Here is an 18,193-nt window from a genome sequence, read left to right on the forward strand (position 1 = left end):
ACTCATCATATAATAAGCATATGTTGTCTTCTGTTTATTCTGGCCCAGAGACAGGGGGAGATCGCGCCACGACCTGAGAAACCCTTCGCCACCGGCATTAGCCAAGACAATAGAATCTTCGGGTTGACAAACCCTCGCAACCAAACTGATATCTCATTACCTGACCTCCCGCCCTGAAGAAGCCCTAGGCCTGATGGCCGTTTAGAGGGCGAAACACGTGTTGGCTGTGCCATCCCTTTTCTTTTCTGCCAAACAAATAAAAGCACAAACTTTTCACCGGCATCGCTTGATATACTTGCATCAATTGGATATTTATATCAATCATAAAAAAATCCAGAATCTTGCCCAGACACACCAAAACTCGTTCTACTTTAACATGAATTGTCTGCTTGGGTTGGGGGAGGTTAACAACAACAAATGTAATAAAGATTATCTTTTTTTTTTTTTTTTAAAGGAGTGTCAAAGATTTTCTGTATCCCGATTCCAAAGATTATTACTTTAGCTACCTTTGCCACAGCGAAGATAAACCTGCACATTTGCCTGATCTCCGGACATCATGCAGCAAGTTGTGACCATCCAAGTAAGTTGTGCAGAAGGGTAGGTGCAGGGATGTGGGCAGGAGGACTGTGCAGGAGCGTGGCTGCAGGGGCATGGAGAGTCAGACAGTACAGGAGGATGGCTTCAGTGGTGTGGAGAAGGGCACGGTGAGGGACTGAGGGCAGAGGAAGGCAGAGAGGAAGGGACATTGTCAGGCAGGGAGTAAAAGGGCTTCATTGGACAGGGGGAGAGTGGAGAGCTGGCTTTGCTGGGTTGGGCTATCTGAGGAGCGACAGATGGTGAGCTTCATTTGTACACAGTGAGGACGCAGCAGTCATAGGCTTCTCAGAGAGGCAGTGTGGGTGGTAGATGTTAAGAACTGAGACAATCAAGCAACAGGCATAATAATTCATTGTCCAGGCCTGTGTTTCTTTTAGTAAAAGTAGAAGTGCATTAATTATGCACAAATTAGATACTACACACAAATAATGCTAATCACCCCGAGGTTGCATACAACAGGTGCTGTGGAATTATCTACACAGGAATTAGTAGACAAGATTAAAGCACATCTGTGGCTTAACTATGAATGCAGATGCGTAGCTTTCTTTTTTTCAGCTACCAGTAGGTCATTCTGTATTTCTTTACTAGAGCTTTCTCTGTAAGGGGGGTTATTGTTAAAGCATAGATCCCATATAGATCTGTAGTAAACCTCATAGTCAATGTTCAGTTCAGTTCATGTTCAGAGATGTCAGGACCTTATAAGGCTTACGCGCAAGCACGAGGGCCACAGACACACAAACAAGCAGAAACTCTTGTGGGTACAGTGAGTTGGCCATTCGCATTTACAGTCTTTATTCACATTAATGGTGCCTTCCCCACAATAATTCAACAGAACAGTTGACTGCACAACAAGTCTGCCTTTCATGTAAAAACTCTCACAAAACTGCAGACTCACCAGCATTGCTGTCTTTATCCCAATGTCATCACATTTTGGATTGCCTTTCCTCCAATAACTATGAAGCCGCCTCAGTGCCAATTTAGTTAATAGTTGTGCAACATTGTTAGGTCACCCAATAAACACAGCAATGCTGCTGACTCCCAAGGACTATTCAGCACTACTGGCTTTGCAGCATTGCAGATTTTAACCTAAGTACCTCAGCTCCACATATTCCACAGTTTAATTAACCCTCACCCAATAACTCTGCTACAATGCGAGCTCAATAACGTGGCCACTCATTCAAATGATAACTATGTAAAGCTGCTTACTTCAGACAATGGCTGCTCCTTATACCCAAGAACACAATAGGACGACTCATTTTCACACAACCACCCTCCAACACTGCTGATGCCTATCTTCCATAAACACTTGATTCCAGTGTCTCAATGTCCTTTCACTATTTCTGCAATGCTGCTGAGTCCAGAATGCGCATGTGCTTCTCACGGTAACTCTTTTGACCCCACAACATTGTTGCCCTTCAAATAGTTACCTCAACACGGCATGTCTGGTTTCAACCAATACCTTTGCAACATGTCTGTTTCTGCTGAATGGTGGCCCTTTTCCTAGTAACAAAGTAAAACTGTGGACTCAACAGCATGGTTGCTTATTATCTGATTATCAAAATAATGTGATGGCGCAGCAAATCTGAACATCACCAAAGGCTCCCCAGCACTGTTGAATACACAGCAGGGTTGCTACTAACGCTGTAGTTCGTTAAGTGGGCTTACTCTACAGCATGACTAGCCTTACTTCTTTAGTTGTGCCAGATAATCTGCCACCAAAGATCGGTAACTCTTTTGTCATTAGCAATGCTATTTCCATTTACCTCACCACTGTTGACTCTGCAACAATTATGGCCTTCACTGAATTACTCCAAATTGCTGACTATAGCAGGAGGCAGCCTATCACCTCCAATAACTATAAAATTATACTGACATGTCAGCATCACTCTAGTGCACCCTATAAACCTGCCAAACATATCTTTCAAACAAGACACAGAATTGCTCGGTAGCTTTACAGCACCATTAACTCTGCAAAATGGCTGCATGTACACTTTTACCCTGGAAGAAAGGTCGCACTTTACCCAGTGGCCTCAACATGGATGAGACTAAGTGTAGCTGCCCATTGCCAAAACAAATGAATGAGTACTTATGTTGTCAAATGGCTGCTGTTTCCTCCATTATCCAGCAACGGCTGGTGAAATGTAGCAATTTTTTGCATCACTCAATAACTTTACAACAGTGCTGATTCTATAGCGTTGTTCTACTTCATTCAAAAATTCAACAATACTGTTGACTCCATAGCATGACTTTCTTTTAACCACCAACTCAGCTTTTCTGGTGGCTACACAGAACAGCTGCCCTCACCTCATAACCCTGCAACACCAGGGACAACACACAATCCTACACTTAGCTCAGTGAAGTAGCAACACCACAATATGGAGACCCCAGGGTCAGGGAGCCACCTCAGTGAAATGCTACTATGTTAAGAAATTGCTTTACAAAACTCAACATAAAATTGGGGGAGAGAGCGCTACAATCTCATTATTATAATATCAATAGGAACCTAAGCCAGAGTTACATTGGCAAAAAACTCTGTGATCCCGGACCACCTCACAAAATTTGCCCAACCCCTCTTACCTTAAGTGCAAAGGCGCAAGACACATAAATGGTGAAGTCTCTTTCTACCTGTCCACCTGCAGGGGGCACAGTAACATCCACACTGCCTCGCTGACCCTAGGGAAGAAGACAGTGAAACATGAGTTTGGAGAGATATTCTGGCCCCAATTTACTACATTATCATGCAGCGCAGTACAGCAGCCGCAAATGCTGCACTGTGCTTTGTGAGAAGGAGAGAGCAGGGGAGTGCTATATATACAGAAATATTGCACTCTTCTCCCTTCTCCCTAGTGACGGTGTAGAAATGTGCTGCTGTGCGCCATGGAGACACCATTGCACCATAGTGCAAGGGTGTCTCTGTGAGTCTAGCATAGGTTTTATACTAGGCTTAGACTAACTTCAAAACTTTTCCCACTTTGCATGTGAACTGTGCAGTGCAGCACATATGCAATGTCAGAAAAAATAAGAATTTAAAGCATTTCTTCGTGATAGTACCAAGTTGAAATAGGCACTATTTTCTGATGCTAAACCTTGTCTACTCGTGTCTACTTGTTTAAATAAATAGGGCTTTGCATCAGAAACCATGGATGGTTGCATGGGAACGCCCATTAACCACGCATGGTACGCCCCCTTGGTGCTAAGTAATTGAAAGCAGAGTTATGCACAGCTTTGCGCTACTTTAGAGTAATTTTCTGGAAAGTAAATTAGTAAAAAAAAGATTGTGTTGAATGGCGACACTCTTGTGATGCAAACCCGGTGCTAAAACTTAGTAAATATACCCCTATGAACCTTTTCAGTTAGCTTTGACAGGAAACAATAAGATATTCTGCAAATGTAATACTTGTCAAACAGTTTCATTATTGAGATAAAGCTTACAGATCGAAGGTTATCTCTTGAGCCCCAACCTTCGCAAGGTAGACTCTCTTTAACTCCCGCAATCACTGGATCTCTGGTGGCATTCAACCGTGATGTATCCCCATCCCGGCTTAGTCAGTCCCCATATGTTGTTCCGGATTCAGTGACAAACCTTGCCTCCTGTTCATCTTCTGACCAAGAATCCAGCCCTGTTAAACCTAAAGTTACGACCAGAGGGCAGAAAGCTAAATTGAGCCCAACCCATACTAAGGAATCCCCTTCCAAAAAAAGGAAGAGCTGAGGATTATTGAAACCAAGTAAACCTGCTCAGAGAACAATTGGAAAGAAAACACTACCTGTCATTCCTGTAAATGATCCCAAATAGGGCCCCCCCACCCCTACGATCCAGACGACGAGAGGGCAGTTCGCTGATGGCACACAGGAGGGGAACTTCTGGGGCAGGCTTGAAACTATGATGTCTACCTTATTGGATCCTATTCTTCAGAAAATAAGCTCAGTAAAAGCTAGATTATTAAAACTAGAGGGGACGGTTAGTTGCAAACCGCCGGTCACACCGGCATTCAGTGCAAATGTTAGTAGAGATCAATTCGCTACTAGGGGATCAGGTACGGGGGTAGGTTCATCTGCGCGCTCTGCTGCAATCAGAGATGTGACAGATAAGAGTAGCTCCAACAACATTATGCCTAGTAGTTTTGATATTCCAGCTCGCACTCGTCAGTCCCCTACAAGAGCAGGGTCCTCTGTGCCTTCAAGGGTTGGGAGGCTAGAAAGAAGGGAGTTACAGCCAACAAGTCTCCCAGTTTTCGACCTCCCACCGGAATCCACCCCCTATGTAGTGGTTTTGAGGAGTGTTCCCTCCCTCCCCCAAGGGGCTAGCGAGAACTATGGGCAGCTGATAAACAAACTAACTTATTGGTTCACATATAACACCACTCTGGGTGCCCGTGTGGCTGAAAATATTCTTATGGCCCGCAAGGTGAGTTGGATAGGGAGCTCGCGAAAAATGGGCACGGGTGACTGTGTTATTGTAAACTTTGACAACCCCCACACTGCGGGCAGGATGTTATCTAGGGACATCTGCCTCACTCCCCTTTCTGGATCTGGTATCAGGGTTATTCCTCTGGGCTTTTTTTTACAAACCAGTCCCTCTCAGGGATATGTTTGATAATATCCCCAGGGCACATCCCCGAAGTGGGTGGTCAAATAGAATAGCACCTAGGCAACAGCCTACCTCTATGGCCCACTCATCCTTTGTAACAGATGGTCAAACTGGTGTCGATCCCTCACTGGAACGAAATAATAGATTTTCGGTCTTAACCGGGTTGGAGTAGTGTGACTGACTAAGGATCTCCACGCCTTCCGAGATTGAGCCTGTTGTACTTACCCAGTCCCCAGTAGAGGTAGTTGAGGGGCCCACAGGTGAGATATGCAACAACTTTTTATCTTGGAATATCACAGGGCTGGCAATTTCTGGTAATTAGCCTTCAAGAAACATGGTCAGTGGATTGCGACCTATTCTTAGAAGGTTATAAGGCTTTTTTTATCCCAGCCACCCCTTCGGTGAGTGGAAGACCTAAGGGTGGCCTAGCTGTATACATATCTGTGGCTGTTGATTGCCAGATTCAGGTTGTGTCATCCACAAACCCAGGAATTCTGGCATTGTCAGCCAAAAGAGGGGGCATTAGATGGGGCCTTATTAACTTCTACAATGCGGTGGCCTGTCCTCATGGTGCTTGTAACATTACCACCTTGGGAGCATTTATAAGACAATCTTTTGGTCCTATTCTACATAATCTTTTGGTCTTGCCTTCATGGACTTGTCCTCCGCATTTGACTGCGTTACTAGGGTTAAATTGTGGCAGTCCATGAGGGCAATGGGGGTGGATAACAGCATTGTTAATTTCCTAGAGGACCTGCATAAATCAACCAAGGCTAATGTAAGGTTTTCTCAGGACCTTCAGGTCACTAGGGACCTTGAGATTAAGAGGGGAGTACGGCAAGGATGCATTTTGGCTCCATTTTTGTTTAATTTTTACATCAATGATTTGGAGACTGTACTAAGAGCAACTGGAGTTGATTACCCATGTGTAGGGCGGCGTGGTATTCCCATCTTGCTATATGCGGAAGACGCCGTCCTTCTATCTAGAATTGCAATGGGCTTGCAATCTCTTTTAATAGCATTTTCTAGATTCATGACTGATCGGGACTTGGCAATACATAAATCCAAATCCTATGTAATGATAGTGGGGCAACATCCCAAAAAGAGTTTCCAATTTAGTGTTGGCCCTGCTAAGATCCCCCGTACTAACGTATTTTCCTATTTAGGGGTTCTTTTTGATGACCAATTAAGATGGGGTCCTTTAATCTCAAAGAAAAAGAGGGACCTGTCCCGGGTAAATGCGGCAATTTTTAATTTTGCCTCCAAAATAGGGAAGAAACCAACAGGAGCTATGTTGAAAGTCTATCAAGCCAAAAGCATGGCCATAGCTACCTATGGTAGCGAAATCTGGAGATATACTGCTGCGGAGTCCCTTCAGGTGGCGGAGAATGACTTTCTGAAGCGCCTGTTGTGTGTTCCGCGTGGAACCTTTAACCTAGTGGTTCATGAGGAACTGGGGGTTCCCTACTTAAGCAATGTCCTTGCACTGTGCCCCTTGATTTTTTGGTTGAAGTGCTGGCTGAACAAAGATTTAACTCTCAACCATTTAATTTTAAGAGAGTGTATGTCTCTCGACAATGCAGCCCGAATTCTTTGGCTTAAGTATATTAAAAGCAGTTTGGAAGGGGTAGGGCGCGGTGACTTATTTTGTAAACCTGAATCCATTGTAAAGAAGGATGTGGAATTAATCAGGGTAGCCTTCCTGACCTCAAGGAAAGTGGACAGGGAAGCGCAGGAGATGCTGAAACCTAGTGTGCGTATTCTTTTAATGCTCAAAACAACCCAGACAACTGAACCTTATATTATGGGGTTTCTATCAACACACAAGAAGTTTTTATTAACTAGGTTTCGGATGAGCCTGTTTCACCTTGTGTTAGCCAAGCCTAAGGGATACAGCAGAGGTCAAGTGCTAGCTCCCTGTGGCTGCGACGGACAGTCTCCGCAGGATTTGCTGCATTTTATGTTTCTATGTAAGTTGTATGAAACCCCGAAGGTATTTTCTGGTTCCCATTTTAAAAAGAATGAATTTTAGACAGGCCCGTCCTGCCCTTATGTATCTTCAACTGCTGAAAGAGGACTGCATCATTTTTATAGTAGGGTTTTTAAAAGCTTCTGTGAAATCTAGGGCCTGTATGGATGTGTAGACATTGGATGATCTAGGTATGTTTTATTGCTTTAGCTGATCTACCTTGCGGTATAAAGTAAATACATGTGGAAGTCATGCTTTTCTGGTACATTGCACTTTAAGGCCTCGAATAAATTTGGGTGGGTGGGTAGTGGGTTTTTATTTATGAATTGCGAAAGAGGTTCTGACTTCTTAATCATGTTTTAATTTATTACTGTTTTTATGCACCTGTATCAGTGTGACTTTTATGGTTTTCCGATGTAAAACCGACTAAAGTTTATTTGATTGATTGATTGATTGGCATCTTTCAAGCACAACCACCGTTTGTTTCTGCTGGGTCCTTCCTTTGCTACCTGTTCCCTGAGCGGTGCCACATCAGCTGTTCCTGCCGCCTCCTCCCTCCCGCCGCCGCGTTTGCAATCCCGCGGCCGCAGTGCGGAGGGAGGAAGAGACTACAATACCCAGGCTCCCTCCTTGTTACCACCCCGGAAGCAGCGCGAAGCCATCTCCCGCGCCCGGAGGAGTTTAAATAACGGACACTATCTCGGTGGAGCGGGCGTCTTTCAAGCACAACCACCGTTTGTTTCTGCTGGGTCCTTCCTTTGCTACCTGTTCCCTGAGCGGTGCCACATCAGCTGTTCCTGCCGCCTCCTCCCTCCCGCCGCCGCGTTTGCAATCCCGCGGCCGCAGTGCGGAGGGAGGAAGAGACTACAATACCCAGGCTCCCTCCTTGTTACCACCCCGGAAGCAGCGCGAAGCCATCTCCCGCGCCCGGAGGAGTTTAAATAACGGACACTTTCCCCGCGTCGCGGGACCGCGCGCGGGCGGCGCCGGGCTGAGCCCGGGCAGAGGGCGGGCCGTCTGTGGCCGTCCGGGGCCAAGGGAGGCCAGGCCGGGCCTCCCCCCCTGGCTCTGGAAAGCAGGACTGAATGCAATATTAATAGTAAGAGTTTGCTATCCCTGTTATATTATTGTTACTGCCAATTGTGACTGTTAGTTATTTTGCCTACAGACTCCGTAATTCACCACCACTTTGTCAGTCGCACGCCCTAAAATGGCCCTCAATCCGCCTGATAACTCAACTAAAATGATCAATCCCTTACTGGGAGCTCCACGGAAAGGTACACTAGATCATTTTTTGGCAAAAGCTGTCTCGAAGCTAGACCATCAAATAGCGGACACAGAGCGTCGTCTGTCTCTTGGCCCATTTCCTAACAAACGCTCATCTTTAGGCCCTATTCAAACAATTCCCTCTCCCACATCATTACCTACGACCAATACTTCCACTCAAATAAGTGATCCAGGCATTCCCTTGCTTTTACAAACCCAGCCATTGATAGCGGATACCCCAATGGAACCTGTGATTATAAATACCAACTCGGACCCTTCCGCATACTCCATCCTGGTAGAGGCCCCACCCATTATACCACCTAAAGTAAAATCAAGACTTAACAAAAATAACAAACCCCAAAATAAACCAAGACCTGGGGCAATAGTAAAGAGAAAGCGGGGGGGGGGGGCGAGGGTATGAAAGGCAGTCGACCAAAAACACCAAGATTACACTCTAGCCCTATACAAGTTACCAACGACCAACCATCTGCTGTCTCTGACTTAAATGATGGCTTAATCCAGAGGATTGAACACCTAGTTAAATCTTTATTACTCCCATTCTCTGAGAGAATTAAAAGGCTAAGTGAACAACTAGACACTCTAGTAGCAGTATCCTCTTCAAATACCACACTACTGAAAGACCTAGTAACTTTTCAAACGACCGAAATTCAGAAATCCCCTGCCATTATCATCCCAAGGGATCCTCTATCATCACCCAAAGCCAATATACATCCTCCGGCTAAATCTACAACCGCTCTAGGTCCTATAGGAGAGGGGAAACAAACACCCTTACCTAATACCTTAGGACGTAAACCCATTAACAGCATTAGGGTACTTTCCCCGAATAAGTCCCTAAAAAGAACGGACGTGCGCATAGATTTACCACCTGAGGCGGCACCCTATGCCGTCATACTGACAGGAGTACCAAAACTTGCATCGGGTAAGAAAGAGGGGTTCACAGAACTTAAAAACAAAGTAATCTATTGGTTAAGTAAGCACAGGCCTTTGCCCTCCAATATCAATGGTGAGATACTACACGTGAGAAGGCTGTCCTGGCTGGGGTGTAGGCCAAAGGACATAGAGGGCGATATTATAATTACCAACTTCAAAGATCCAAGAGCAGTCGCTCATATAGTGGATTGGTTCTTCGAGAGAGGAAGAGAAGGAATATCAACCCGTGCTTTGAGCTATTTCTATCCTCAATCTCTCCTCACCCCTTGCAATAATAAACCTACCCTCAAAACACTTAGAAACGTCAGATATCCCCCACTATCCCAACATCATAGCACATCCAAACAGTGGACGGACCACTTCCTCCCCTCATCCCTTCTAGATAGGTCTTACTCTCATCAACAGTTAAATACCCATAATATACCTCAGTATCCATTATGGTCTGTCCCTACCACAAATCGCTTCGAGGCACTGACAGACTTAGACGACCCGGCTTGACAGACGGAAGTGATTCCGGAGGTTTATTCCCATGAACAGTCTTTTGTGGCTCCCAACTCCTATCCTAATATTGGAAGCCTCGGCCTGGATGCCTATAACCACTGCGCTCAGGGAATCTCAATTAAAGAGGTAATCAATGATCAGATCCATACTAACCCTGATAAACTTCACCTGGAATTTATTCCCCAACCTGATTTTTTCACTGATCCTAGTTCTCTTTCAACTTTAAATTTCACACCTAGAGATAAAAATACCAATGACCCCCTAATGAGGAAGTCATTGGTTGCTCAAAACATCATTTCATGGAACATTGCAGGTCTTCTTAATAAAATATCCCATCAACCCTGGTTAGACATTGTGACTACTTTCAGTGTCATCTGCCTCCAGGAAACGTGGGCTGTTGACAAACTCCACATATTAGGATATCAGACTTTTCATGCACCTGCACAATTCATCCCACAGGGGAGAAACAAAGGAGGCCTGACTATATATCTCTCTACGACACAGGATATAAAAGTTGTAAAATATCTATTTACTGATTATTATCAGATTTTAGTTATTAGTTGGGGTCATGTAAAATCTTTGACCCTTATTAATTTTTATAATAATATTCCAATGAACAGCCTAGAAAGCCAGACCGAGATACTCATTCAGAGTGTAAATACTATTAAGACCCAGAAAGAGGATGAGTTGCTCCTGATCTGGGTGGGTGATTTTAATTGCACAATTTGCCCATATGGATCCAAAGGCATTTGCGGCCTTGGTAAACATAAGGATGATAACCCAACCCATTTTGTCCACTCTAAACTGGGAAACTTTTTTAACAATGTGCTCTTACATTTTAACCTGTCTTATATAAATGAACTATGCACCCCAAATATTCCCTTTCAACCAACTTTCCATGGGCGGGGTTGTAGCTCAATTATTGATTTTACCCTTATGTCCTCATCCAACGCAGGGTTAATTATAGATTGGGAAACGCATGATGTCCTTTTTGGCGATCACTACCCAATCTCCTTCAATCTAAAAATTAAAAATATTCATCAGACCTCCATAGAGAAGTTTATTTATCACCCTAACATTAATTTAGCCACAAAAAATGGCTACTCTATAAAATGGGATAGGGTAAATCCCGTAGATTTCTTACACAAACTAATGGAAATCTCCCAACCTGACATACTTGTCTGCTTAACAGAAAAAGAGGAGTCACTAGAAATCATGACTTCCTTTTCAAAAATCCAACTTGATCTTAAAAAACTGTTAACCAGAGAGCATCGATCTAACTCCAAAACCAGTCATGGTTGGTTTGATAAAAACTGCACTAGAGCTCTTCAAGCTCTTAAAAAGGCATTGCATGAATTAAATAAATCATCAGTCGAGATTCGCAAACGCAGAAAAGCATATAACCTGGCTGTAAAATTGAGGAAACAAACGTTAAAGAAAGAGGCCTGGCTGGCCCTAATTGAAGCCTCTAAAACTAAGGACAATACAGCCTTTTGGAAAGCGGTCAATGCCCCTTATTTACGAAATAACCAGTCAGACATTATAGACATAGCCATTAACGGGGAAACCTGGGTGAACCATTTCAAACTTCTATATGATAAACATGAAGATCTAAATTATAGTAACCCTCTGATGGATGGGATATTCATTCAAAAACCTACAATTTTATCTACCTTATTCCCAATAGACATATCCTTTTCTTGCCCGGAGATTACAAAGGCAATCAAAGATAGCCCCTCAGGCAAAGCTCCAGGCCCTGATGGCGTTCCGACAGATGTGTATAAAGCCGAGCCTGACTTGTGGGCCCCCCTGCTAACAAATGTCTTAAACCATTCTAATTGACATGGGTTCCCACCGTCTTGGTCCGAAGCCATAGTCGTTCCGATTTTTAAGAAAGGAGACAGAGACAACCCCACCTGCTACCGGCCAATATCACTTTTAGATGCATTAATGAAGGTAGCAGCTCGGGCAATTTTAAATAGAATACAATCTTGGGCGGAAGAGAACAAGATAGTGTCACATCTACAGTATGGATTTAGCCCTGGTAAAGGCACTATAGAACAGAGCCTAAATTTGGCCTTAGTTCTATCAAAATATACTCAGGCTAAAAAGGGAAAACTTTTCGTTACTTTTGTGGACCTGAGCTCCGCTTTTGATTGCGTGAATCACGAGATATTATGGTCTATTTTATCAGAGATGGGTATTGATTTAAACATTCTACACTTTATAAAAACACTTTACAGCGACGCAGGTGCCAGGGTACATTTTGGAAACAAAGGGGAGTGCTCTGACAAATTTCCCATTAAGAGAGGGGTGCGACAGGGGTGCATTCTAGCCCCCCTGCTTTTCACCCTATACATAAACTCCATTGGTAAACATTTAATGGAATCACAGTACGATTACCCAACTATTCTGGGCACTCCAGCTCCATTATTTCTTTATGCTGATGACGCTGCCATCATGTCTCGAACCAACATTGGCCTTCAGAGGGCTGTCCAGAAATTTGAAAATTTTATGAAAGAACGAGGGCTAAAAATTAACATCTCAAAAACATTTACGATGGCCTGTGGCCCCGGCACAAAGAAAATGCCCTGCCCAATCTTCTTAGATAATAAGAGGATCGAGACCACAGATCAATTTTCTTATCTAGGAATAAACTTTGATAGGAAGGGAAACTGGCTAGCAGCTATTAACGCCAGAAATTTAGCCTTCAATCGAGAAATAGGCGCCCTAAAAAAGTTCTCCTCAAAAATAGGTGGCAGACCAGTGAAAGAGCTGATTGAAATTTACAAAGCTAAATGTGTCTCTACTGCCACCTATGGAGCGGGCCTTTGGGGGATCGAAAATTCACATCTGATACAACAAACAGAAAACCAGTTCTTACGCTACCTATTAGGAGTTCCCAAAACAACAGCAACTTATTTTATACACATTGAGCTGGGCATGCTGTACATCTCAGATGTTATTAAAATTGCGCCCATACTCTTGTGGCATAAAATCTGGGTTACTCCGGAGACCTCATTAAACAGAGATCTAATTACGGACTGTTTTAGCCTTGATGGACTGACTAACATTAAATGGCTTACCTACGTAAAAAATATGCTGACCGAATTTGGCCATCCGGAGTTCTTTGTGAGGCCATCGAGTATGGAAATGGTGTCTAGAAAAACTCTGAGAGAACTGGCTCTCAACCATCTAATTACTAATAGATGGACCCTAGAAAAAACTAAAACAACAGTCACTGATTTCCAAAAAATAACTATTCATGAAGGCCTCCAAAGGTACCTCTTAATTCAGCCAAACTGCTACGCTCGAATGCTATTGACCTGTCTTAGATTTGGTAACTTTTTCCGCATGATTACATTTCCTGTCTGTAACCTTGGGTCTAATGAAATTTTATTATGTCCTTGTGATAATATTTCCGCCCAATCAAATATTCATTGCATTCTATTTTGTAAATTTTATCAGTTGCCCAGGGGAGCTTTTCTAAAACCGATCTTAAAGGCCTGGGGAATCCGTACTTGCAGACCTGCCATGATTAGGCTTTTACAATTAGAAAATGAATGTATTACTTCTGCAGTAATCAGTTTCTTAAAACTGGTCATCAAATTTCGGAACTCAATGCAACCACCCTAAAAAGCATTTTATGTCTTTTTATCCTTTTTAACTGTTCTCATCTGTACTAAATATGTAATGAACTTTGTATGTATGCTTTTATGATTTTACTCTGAAAATCGAATAAAGCTTTCATGACTGACTGACTGATTGATTGATTGGTAGGCCAAGACATTATTTTGCCCATCCCAATACTATATTCTTTCCATTCGTTATCCTTTTTTGTCATATTTGTGTGTTTAATATAGGTCTTCAGGTTAAAGGTATTCGAAGCCAATTGTACCCTTTCTTTGATTCAAAAAGAGTCTTTTTTCCTGTGAGCACTCATTCCCTAAAGCCCTGACAATAACTGTCTATTATGAAAACACAATCAGCACAGATGGATGAGTAAAACATAGTGAGGATTCTTAATCTGTTTGAAAACCTTATCCCTGTGCTTGAGGAAAAATAAGAAGCCCCACTTGGGTTGGAAATATCTACTCCAATCGTTGCACTGGAGGGCAGGGCGCCTTTTTGTGAGCATAATTTTAAAAGGTGCGTTTGGGTTTAATGAGCAAAGTGCTTGAGAAATAAGGGAACTGCAGGGAAGGAGAATGGAACTAATTGGGTATCGTTATTTAAGACACTTGGGTATTTTTATTTAAGACATGATTCCTGAGATTTTTAAAGATTACAAATTTTGGAAAAGCAAAACCTGATAGGGATTAGGAAGAAAAAAGAAGGAGCTACATTACTTTGATTTAATATCAAAAACAGAGTTCTCCAAACCCTCTATCCAAAACATGTTTGACAATGGAAAATGTAACATTATTTCTTTTTACCAGGAAATCTCCAATTAAATTTCCAATAAAAGAAAGGTGGTTTGGGAAGCAAGGAAAAGTATAAGTGATTGATTGAATGGCCTTTCCCACTGCTGAGTAGGGACCACTTCATTTTATTGCAAGTTTTGATATTGTCTTCAATTAAACTTAAAAATTCTCTCTATCCAAATCCCATCAATTTTAAATGCATTTCAAATGTAAACAAGAGATAGCAAATACTTATATTGGTAGTTTGTTACATCAAAATAAAAAAAAATCTAAGGAAACCTTTTACCAGGTCTTCTGCATTGTAGTCTTTAATCTATAAATTGCTTAAGTACTCGAAAATTAATGACGAAAAAATTACCTGACATAAATGTGTCTGAATATTGTTTACAAAAATATCACTGGTGTGGAAGTACTATTGTTACCTCCCAATGGACAATAGTTTTAAATGATAATTAGGACAGTATATTTTTGTTAGATGATAAGTAGACCACCATAATCCAGAACTAAGCTCATTAGTCCCGCAGAGGATACTTTTCAAAAAAGCTCATGCCCATGAGTGCTTCCCAAACAACTGTAAGATCTTGATATTATCAACCATGACATTCTCCTCACTCTATACATGAGCAAATACGTTTTGAAAGCATTGTAATATATTTATTCCGATTGCATTTTACAAGCCATTTTAACCAAGTTACTATTAACATTACAATCTCCAACCTCAGAAGATCATATTATGTGCTCATTCCGGGGCCACACACACTTCAATCTCTAAGCAAACTTCTTCAGAGAATCAGTGACTCTTTTTACCAATATGTGTAATACACCAGGTTATGCTTCAGAATGAACTGCCCAAACAACCTCAAGAGACTTACTACTTGGATCTTGAAATATAGGCTCGGATAAAATGTATGATGTTACATCAACTCTAACCTCTAGCATAAAGACAACTGACTGAATACATTTGGAAACAACTCTTAAAACAGAATTACACATTTTGAATACATTGTTTTTGTATGTTTCTAAATACTAGTGTCACTACTTTTATTTGACATGTTCTGATATTTTCATTGTTTTGAAGTTGCCCTAGATTATTTACAATACATCAATAATGTGAACAGCAGTGTTATTTCATTCAAATGCCTCACCTCAGCTAAGTGATTTGACTTAATCCTATATTCTTAGCTTAATTTTGACAGGTATGCAAAGTCCATATTCAATAGCACCAACTATCAACTGAGAGTCATAAAATGTATGAGACATTTTGTCCCCAGGTCTGATATAAAGAACTTGGGTATTGATGTACTAAATGGTTTTACCCATTATGTGTTATTTGTATTTGTAAAGCACACAATCACCCGTGAGTGCATCCTGACACCGAGCAGGTGTGTACCCCCTAGCCCTGTGTATGTTTGGCTGGTTAGATAAAAAGCCAAATCTTTAGCTTCTTACAGAATTCAAGATGAGAGGAGGAGGCTCTGGTGTGGAGTGGAAAGTTGTTTCATGCTTTAGGAGTGATGTAAGAGAATGCTTGTCCTCCTGATCAACTTCTGTATATATGTGGGATGTGTGCAAGTAGGAGTCCTTCGGAGGTTTCTGGGTAATTGGTGGAAGGAGATGCAACTTTTCAGCTAGATGGGACCTGAGTAGTGTACTGCATGTGTGAGGAGTTTGAATTGAGTGCATTTGTGTGTCGTGAGCTAGTGTAGTTCCCTGAGGTGTGGTGTAATGCAAGTTCTTTGTGGGAGGTTGAGGAAGAGTCTGGCTGCCAATTTCTGGATGGTTTGTATTCTTCCAGTGAGTTGCTTGGGGATCCCCGAGTAGAGGGTATGAGTGACAGTTTTTCCAGTGTTGGTTAGGAGCCATTTGAAGATCTTCCTCAGCATCTTCAGGAAGGAGGATGTAGTAATGACGTTGACTTATGCAGTCAATCCAGTTTGCTGTTGATGATTATTCTGAGGTTACTGGCATGGGTTTTGTGTTTTGTTGTGGTTCCGAGTTCGGCTGGCCATTAGTTGGAGTACCATGGTGAGGTGTTCTTACCAAAGATCATTACTTCTGTCTTCTTGGTGTTGAGCTTAAGACAGTTCGCTTTCATCCAGTTAGCGACTTCAGCCATGCAGGCACAGAACTTGTTTTTTAAGCTGGGGGTCTTGTCCAACAGGGGGAGTATGAGTTGTGTTTTGCCTACGTAGGAGAGCATGTTGTTTTGTGGGCAAATTACATTGGCCTAGGGGATCATGTATGCATTGAAGAGGGCAGGGCTGAGCGATTAATCTAGAGGCACTCTGCAGATGACCTTTAAGGCTTCCAATTAGTAAAGTGCCAGCTTGATAGCTTGTGTTCTTTGTGTAAAGAAAATTACAGATCCAGCAGAGGGCTGGTCCTTGGATCGGACCTGATGAGGATAGGGAGTGAGACTCTGTCAAATGCTACAGAGAGGTCCAGGAGAATGAGTGCTGCTGTGCCTTCGCTGTCAAGGAATATGCTGATTGCTGGACCTGGCCCTTTTTACAGGGTTATTCCCAAACCTTTTGCCTTCTTCCTCCTATTTTTTCTGACCTGGTTTTTGTAGACTTTAGGACTCTGGGTACTTTCCAGTGCTAAAATGCATATGCTTTCTATCTAAGTTATATTGGTGATTGGTTTATCCATGATTGGCATATTTGATTTACTGGTAAGTCCCTAGTAAAGTGCACCAGGTGTGCCCAGGGCTTGTAATTCAAGTACTACTAGTGGGCCTAAAGCACTGATTGTGCCACCCACAGGAGTAGCCCTGCAAACATGTCCCAGACCTGCCACTGTAGTGTCTGTGTGGGCAGTTTTGAACTGCCATGTCGAACTGGCAAATTCAACCATTTGCCCGGCCCTACCCTTCCCTTTTACTACATGTAAGCACCCCTAGGGTAGGCCCAAGGTAGCCCCATGGGCAGAGTGCAGTGTATGTGAAAGGTAGGACATGTACTGGTGTGTTGTACATGTCCTGATAGTGAAATACGGCAACTTTCTTTTTCACTATTGCAAGGACTACCTCTCCCATAGGTTATCATTGGGGCTGCCTTGTAACATCTTACAAGTGTAACTTCCAACTGGGAAGAGATATAGATTTGGAGTCCCTGAACTCTCAATTTAAAAATAAATATTTTAGTGAAGTTGGTTTTTTAAGATGCGGGTTTGAAAATGCCACTTTTAGAAAGTAGACCTTTTCTTGCTTTACCATTCTGAGCCTCTGCCTGTCTATAGAATCCAGGTCTAGTTTAGACTGACAGTTGGGCTGTTTGTGCATTCACTCTAGACAGTCACACAAAGGAAGCTGAGGTGTGCCCTGCATATCCTGGTGGACCATCACCAGCTTGATGCATCTTTCTTAGCTTGCGTGGTGGGAGTTGTCACTGACACCTGAATAGGTCTGTGCCAGTCCTCACACAAAGCTGTCTCCACCCCCCTGTAATGTGTCTAGAGCCAGGTCAGGGAAAGGCAGAGTCTTGAGCACTACAGAGACATTTCTTTGAAGTTTGCCTTCTTCAAAGGCAGAAACTGGTATAAGTGCTGGAGTTGGGACACCATAACATCAGAATACTTCTGGACTAAAGGAAAGTCTGCCAAGAAGAGCTTGATGCTGTAGGAGGGACTGAAACTGGTTGGTTTGTTGTGCTGACCTGCCGCTTGCTACTTCTGTCTTGGGCAATGAAATGACTGGACTTTCGTTTCTGTATCTTGCTTCTAAGGATCTGCAAGGGCTTGTGTGTGCTTGCCTCCTGTTAAGAAGTCTCAGGGCCATCAAAGAATTCAGCTGCAGCCCTTGAACTTCTCTCCTAGGGGTTCTGACCTGCCAAGTGGTGCCAAATTCAGTTCCTGGAGGTGGCTTAGCTGATAAGGACCTAGAAAATCCATGCA

At 42.8% G+C, this 18,193-nt stretch overlaps 1 protein-coding gene across 2 annotated transcripts in view; it reads right to left on the reverse strand.

The window, feature by feature from the left end:
* LOC146780066 (meckelin-like) overlaps positions 1–18,193 on the reverse strand; it is a 400,358-nt gene that overhangs the window by 183,200 nt on the left and 198,965 nt on the right. For both annotated transcript variants that reach the window (XM_085637891.1, XM_085637890.1), the window contains exon 18: positions 3,175–3,270. In XM_085637891.1, coding sequence (XP_085494017.1) covers positions 3,175–3,270 — 96 coding nt within the window. The remainder of the gene's footprint in view (positions 1–3,174; positions 3,271–18,193) is intronic.

Source organism: Triturus cristatus, chromosome 12 (genome assembly GCF_964204655.1).
Source record: "Triturus cristatus chromosome 12, aTriCri1.1, whole genome shotgun sequence".
Lineage (NCBI taxonomy): Eukaryota > Metazoa > Chordata > Amphibia > Caudata > Salamandridae > Triturus > Triturus cristatus.